Raw genomic sequence first — 7,725 nt, forward strand, 5'->3', positions numbered from 1 at the left:
GATATTGCTCTTGCTTGTGACCTTAGTGGGTGGCTTTTTAATTGAGCAAAGTAATGGTGGAAATAAAAATGAGGTGCATGCACATGTGGTTATACAGGTCAAGGCCTAGTCTATGGAGTCACTTCACATCTTTGTGAAACATTGATGGTATTAAAGTATTTGTTTTTCAATTGGAATATTTGTCTTGTAGTTGAAAATTATTGATTCTTTATAGTAATTATTTAAAAAATTGCATATAGAATAATTTTTAATTAATTGAGTGTAATTGTTTTTAGGGTTTAATCATCATGTAATGATTGTGTAAAATAATTTTACATTGTTGATTAATTAAAAGTAATTGTTAGTATGATTTTTGGGAGATGTTTGATACGTAAAATACTTTTTCAGAATTCTGAAATTGAGAATGTTGGCAAACATTTCTAGAAAACATAATTTCCTAAGAAAAGTTTTTAAAAGGAATGTTTTACTACGATAAAAGTATTACGATATCTTAATTTGTCTGGTTAATACAGTAAAAATATTTTATTCTCAAATAATATTTACAAACATTTTTATGATCAAGTAAACATATTTAATCATTCATGAAATGATATTATTAGGAACCATGATTTTAAACACCACTTTAATATAATTGTAAAAATCAATAAATTTATTATTTATAATAGTGTGTAATTAGATAACAGTGTAAAATAACTTTATACAATTTTTTTTCCTCATTTTCTAATGTCAAGTGTGTTAAAATAAAAACTCTTGAAAATTAATAACCTTATCCTTTAGCATATAGAAGAAGAGCTTAAAAATAGAAAAAGATGTGCACAAGCGCGTTATCGCCATAGTGTGATGGTGATACGATGGACCCATGTGAGATTCAATGGTATGTTAGTGTGGCAAGCTAGCATTTTCTTTCATAAAAGCCTCCGTAATGGTTGGTTATACACCCACCTCTCTTTTATCACTTCCCTTAATTATTCATATTTATTATAATTCTTTATGGCTTTAAGAAAGCAACAATGCAAAGGTACCAGTTTGGAAAAAGCTTTATGACTTTATCTACTATATATATAGTATAATTTTTATATATTGTCTATAGAAAAAGACTTTTATACTATTAATTAGAAAATACTCTATATACAAGCTAAAATTAAATAAAAAAAGAGGCATTTATACTATTAGTGAATTAGAATTAGAAATACTCTATGATTATAAAGTTTAATAATTCTTAGTTATATACCTATATGATATTCATGATGATGGGGTTATTTTATGGTATTTGTCTGAGAGGATATTTTATGAGTTATTTTTATAAGGTTATTACACAAACATACTCCACAATGATGAGATATTGTCCGCTTTGGGATTTAGCCCTCACGGTTTTGCTTTTGGTCATCACCCAAAAGGCCTCTTAATCATTGAAGTATGTTTGTATTATATAAGTTGTTATTTGTTATGTTATTTTATCGATGTGAGACTTGTTTGAATCCTAACAATCCTCCTCTCAAACAAGGGACCTAACCTTTCATGCAGCGGAATCTGTCTTTATATGGCACATTATATTTTATGAGTTATGAGGGGTTATAGGGTTATTGGTTGTCACCGAATCCAACATGCGGCTCTGATACCACTGATGGAGTTATTTTATGATATTTGTTTGAGAAGATATTTTATAATAAGACATTTTTTATCAGAGGAGCATAATATAATTTTATTCATGAGTCTCTATTTATAGAGAAAATTTGTTATACAAAATCAAATATATTTGATATTATCCTATTCTAAAATAAGGAAATAAATCTTAAAATAATCAGAACAGATTAAATCTAAATATTTGAAATATAAATAAAATATTCTTATAAAAAACTAACTTAATCTTCTAAAGATATTTAGGCATATTCCCAACACATAATTAGATGATCATTAAAAATCTCAAGTGTGTAGTTCAGCGGTAGGGGTTGATCCACGCTTAAACAAGGTCAGGAGTTCGAATCCTGCCTTGTGTATGCAGTCGCGTTAAATCTTGAGGCCAGTTATTCTACCCTCTTTTTGAGGTGCCTCCAACGTAGCGATGAGATTAGTATTATTATTTAGATGCTACGAAAAAAAAAAAAAGTGAGCATAATACTCAAAATATATGCTCAATGTTATGTCTACTCCTATCTTTCATAGTATTGAAAAGCATGGGCTTTTAAGTTCAATCATTATGGCTTTTTATTGTATGCTTTAAAAATTAGCACTCAACCCCATATGTTTGGTTAATATCAGGTAAAATGACATAATTAACAATGTCATAACTTGAATTGAAAAACGTCATTCGTGCTTTTATTAATTTTTTTTTGTTGCTAATTAAAGTTTTTTTTTTCTTTCTTGAATGGTTGTTAAAGTTCGTAACTCCCGTTAATTCTGTTTCTGCTTTATATTATGAAGGAGAAAATCAGAAAAGATATACTTTTCTTCAAGTAGGTTTGATTGTTTGATAGCTTTATAAAAAGATTCGATTACTTGAAAGAGAATATATATTAAAGTTCTATTACTTGCTAGGAGGACGAAATGGTGTAACCAATTACAACCAGACTCACAAATTAATCTAATCGCAATGATAACAGAAATTTTCCTATCAGAGACCTTCAAGTAAGTGGAAAGAAATTAACCTTTATCATACAATTAAAATAAAGAATCAAGATTATAATTAAATAATTATTTATTTATTTATATACGAATTTTGTTTTTTTACTGCAATTATTTATATATGTATAGTTATATAGTTATGATATGATTAATTCATATCTTATGTTTTTACTGCGTAAAACAAGCATGTTGCAATCAATGTTTGAAGAGTTCAGGATTTCCATGATGATTAGTCAAAGGAATTTATGAGGTACGTATTCTTTTAGACAAATGTATCAGGGTGTTTCTTCATTGTACTGTCATGCTTTTGATTAATTAATTATATATATATATATATATATATATATATATATATATATATATATATATATATATATATATATATAATACTTATGGATATAATATATGTGGCTAAACAAGCCTTTTGTCTAGAGATCGTAAGACGTGGCCAAAAATATATATAATTTACATGATATTTTTAGGATAGATTTCTGTTATATTAGAATAATATTTTAGGAGCAAAAATCGTGCTTTATGAATAGAGCGACATTCTTAATAGGATAAGTGAGAATATTGATTAGAATATGTTTAGGTACAAAGTATAAGTGTTTTTTTTTTAGAGTTTTTTTATTAAATTTTTTTTAATTAGAATATTTTTTAATAGAGAAATTTTTAAAAATGTTTCTAAACTAATATTCAAACAAACTCTTACGAATTGAGAGTAATTTCATTAAACAAAAAAAAGTGACATAAGGATAATTTGAATCTACACCTAAAGAAATATATAGAAATTCGTTTATTCTAAGAGTTAGTATGCTTAAACTTGTTCTGTTTAATAACTCGTGTTTTAATTATATCAAATTTTAACAATTCAACCGTTAAATTTAAAGTTCTTAATGTATATATCAAATTTGTAAATTTTTAATGAAAATCATTTAATACTTTATTTTATTAATTCAAATCAACGTATAAAGTAATTTTATGATTATTCGTCAATTTTAATTAATGAAACGACATATCAAATGATTTTCAATTTTTTTTCTTAAATTTACAGACTTGATCTATGCATTAAGAATTTTAAATTCAACGGTTAGATCGTTAAAATTTGATGTAGAAAATAAGTTATTGAAAGGAGTAAATTTTGGTAGACTTAATCTTAAAGTAGATGGATCTCTTTATATATATATGAAGAGGGTTCAAATGACACCGGTGTTGCTCAATAACTTTATATTAAATGTGAATTTTGTAAATCCAACCCTTAGATTGAAAATTCATATCACTTTATGTGTATATTAAATTTTGTTAAAATTGAACAATAACTTGAGGGTAATCAAAGTGTTCATATTTTAGTATATTTTGAAATAAATATATTACGTCAATTTTGTTTTATAAAAATGAAGTATCAAATCATCTTGAATTAATATAAAATTTTGTATCTATATGATTTAAGAGTAAAGAACTTTCAATCTAACGGTTGAATTTACAAAATTCACATTTAATATAAAGTTATTGAGCGGTGTAACACTTAGTAAAAGTTATACCGGTGTCGTTTGAACCCTCATCTATATATATATATATATATATATATATATATATATATATATATATATATATATATATATATATATATATATATATATATATATAGTAAGTCTACCTAGACTTCGTTCAATAACTCATGTTTTACATCAAATTTCAACGATCCAACCGTTCAATTTAAAATTTTTAATACATAGATTAAATTTGAAAATTTTTAAAAAATTTGAAAATCATTTGATACTTCGTTTCATTAATTTGAATTAATGTATAAAATGATTTTATGATTATCCATCAATTTGAAATAATGAAACGAAGTATCAAATGATTTTCAAAATTTCTAAAAATTTCCAGATTTTATCTATGCATTAAGAACTTTACATTGAACGGTTGGATCGTTGAAAGTTGATGTAAAATATGAGTTATTGAACGGAATAAGAGTAAGTTTAGGTAAACTTACTCCTAGAGTAAAAAGATCCCTCCTCATATATATATATATATATATAAAGAATTCGTACAAAATCTTTAACCATTTGTGTGCATTATGAGGGAAATGGAACGAGATGAATTAACCTAATTTTCCTACACTTTTCCTTTTGTCTTCTATAAGTTTCTGGATGAAATGGTGTAAAATAAAAATAAAAGTCTCTGCCTCACCTTTATTTTTCCCCAAGCAAATGTTCTATAAGTATATGTCTCCCTACACATACACACCTATATGTGAGTAAAATAATTCACTACCCATTGTGTAAAGGTCTACACAAGCCCTAGAAAGAAGGTGTCCATTCATGTGAGATTACATGTCACATTAAAACCATGTCCTATTTGTTTCCTTTGGAAGAAATAGCAATATATTAATGGTGTTTGGGGGAAGAAGATTTGAAATTGGAACATCATAATGTGCAATTTAAACGGCTTCAAAAGGTTGGTGCGAGTAACATTTAGGAGTCCATTTCTCATAATGACTCCAATAATGTCTTCATAGTGAGATAGGGTAAAGGCTTTACCCCGAGTGTTAGTTTTTTCAAGTCAAAGCACGTATTCATGTCATTGCCACATGTGATGTGAGTCCATATCATGTGTGCTAGAGAGGTTCTATCAATACATAAATGATGAATGATTAGTTGTTGTTGTTGTCCTATTCAACAAGTTTTTCAAACATTTCCAAGTTAGGAACACCAATTGTGCTCAAAGGCAAAAGGCATTCAATAAGGGCATTTGGATTTAACCTGCCTAACACGTATTTGAGTTGGAGTCAACCATAGATATATTATATATATGGCACATGCCTATGGCCACATACCAAAAATTGTGGGCAACATCACTAATAAAAAAAAAATTAAAAAGTAGACATAGTGCAACTTGTGTTTTGGGTTGGGAAGGAGTAATCCAATTTGAAAAATAAAAAGTAAACATAGTATAACTCGTGTTTTGGGTTGGGAAGGAGTAATAGGATTTGAAAGTCCTCTTTAGAAAAATGTAAGGATAAAATTTAATAATAATTTCTTCGATGCAGTGGATGTTATTATCTTATTAGAATTATAGTTTCATTTCAATAATATAAATAAATATATATATATATATATATATATATATATATTAATAAGATTTATATTAAATATAAATATATGTTACTCCAAACTTTAAATTCTAAAGACCATCAATTGTATTTTAAAAATTGTACCTAAATTTTATTTTAAAGATAATATATATTAGGGTGACGAATTTCATTTTTTCTTCCTCATTAATATTCAGTATTAAAAAAGTTTAATGGTAATAATTTTTATTAAAAAATGTTTTACATAGTCAACTAAATAGAAAACATCAAGATAATTATTTTAAAAATTAACAGATTTAATATAGTAATTTGTGATTTTAGATAATAAAGTAAAATTATTACCATTAGTACATATATACCCTCTTTTCTCGTATTAAAAAATTAATTTTGATATTTAAATTTTTTTATATTGTCAACTAAATAAAAGTCAATTTAAAATATTTTAATTAAATTCATATAATTTTTAATTTTTCATTCAATTCGTCATTCCTTTTTGTTATTCACAATATTGCTTTCTATTTGTATAACTATACTTATTTATTTTGTTAGTAAAATCTTGGTTAACAGTATTTTTATCAACTAACTAAAGTTGTGTGATTATTCATCACTGAAATTTAGGACCATAAAAAAATAAGTTAGATTTTTTATAATCCCCAATTTTGTTTGGTTTTATTTAGTTTGAACAATGCTATTGGCATCCAAATAACTTGAACATTACCCTTCATACATGCAGATAGCAAAATAACATTTGTGAAATTTAAATAACAGGTGCCGCAGGTGGCTCTACAATCAAGGTAGATAGGAAACAACACATTCAAGCAACATATTGAAAGCAAAATGATGGACTTAACTTGGTATATAGAAATCCACATAGGTAGATTCCTTTTCTTTATTACATAATTAAAATATGTTATACTCCATACATACGTAGCAGAAAAATATTCTGCATGCTCTGCAATTCCCTCCAGTTCCAAGTTTCAACCAATCCTGCAAAAAGTGTAGCAAATAAATAAGTTTAAAAATTTAAAACAAAACCAATATTAAATTTGAAAGTTTGTTAAAACAATCATAATTACAAATGGGTAAAGCAAGATCCGAAAACAGCTCAATATGTGAAGCAAATAAATACTATAAATATATTCTTTTAATGGTTAAAATTTAAAATAACTCAAATACTATAAAATTTATATTACACTTTTTTTTTTAAAAAAATTTATTTAAAGATGACGAACATTTTTCACTAAAGTCAACTCTATTTGAATCACATTATTATAGACAGCAAACCTTTTGTTCCAAATATCAAACATGGTTACATATATTATGACTTTTAAACTTTGAAAGTTCTGGTTAAATTAGAATAATTTTGTATCAGTTGATCTACCTGTACTTGGTAGTGTATAAAATAAATCTTAATAAATGTTCTGAATAAAGTGTTGAAAAGACTGTATAATAAAAATATTCCTTATTATGTAAAGGATATGTGATTGTATTACTTGGAACAATCTGCATTAGGAGAGATAGCCACAGAAAGGGTAACTCCACAGTTCCCTGGAAGAGCCTGAGCCAATTGTGAATTAATGTTGATGCTCTTGGAAGTTGATTTGATGCAGTTACATGCAGTCTTCTTATCCTCTGAGGTTGATGCAGCAGAGGCAAGAGCCTTAACTCCTGAGCAACAACCAGCTGGTGGCTGTCCACTTCCACTCACCAAGTAGCTCACACATGGCCTCAAGTCCTTCACCACATCACTGCATGAAATTGCACCCTCTGAAGTCGTAGCAAGAAGGATCAGAATCACAATTGCAGCAAATGCTCCTGAAGATTTCATGTTTGCTGAAAGATGATGTTGATGGTGGTTTTGGTCTGAATTTGAACTTGTGTTTTTTCACCGTTTATAGGAGTTTGAAAGGAAGCTAAAATCTACAAGAAAAGTTTGGTTTGATTTTATTTTTTAACATGATATTGGTACGAAGTATTTATCACTAGAAATAGTAACTTATTCGGCTAAA

At 26.8% G+C, this 7,725-nt stretch overlaps 1 protein-coding gene across 1 annotated transcript; it reads right to left on the reverse strand.

Annotated features, from left to right (window-relative positions):
- Nucleotides 1–6,407: 6,407 nt before the first annotated feature.
- On the reverse strand, nt 6,408–7,725 carry LOC109815771 (Bifunctional inhibitor/lipid-transfer protein/seed storage 2S albumin superfamily protein). Its single transcript, XM_020380565.3, has 2 exons — nt 7,210–7,725; nt 6,408–6,703 (listed from the first exon to the last, which is right to left on the reverse strand). The coding sequence occupies exons 1-2, from the start codon at nt 7,542–7,544 to the stop codon at nt 6,694–6,696; spliced, it is 345 nt and encodes a 114-aa protein (XP_020236154.1). The 5' UTR covers nt 7,545–7,725; the 3' UTR covers nt 6,408–6,693.

The sequence above is a fragment of the Cajanus cajan genome, chromosome 10 (assembly GCF_000230855.2).
Source record: "Cajanus cajan strain Asha chromosome 10, NIPB_CcT2T_4, whole genome shotgun sequence".
Lineage (NCBI taxonomy): Eukaryota > Viridiplantae > Streptophyta > Magnoliopsida > Fabales > Fabaceae > Cajanus > Cajanus cajan.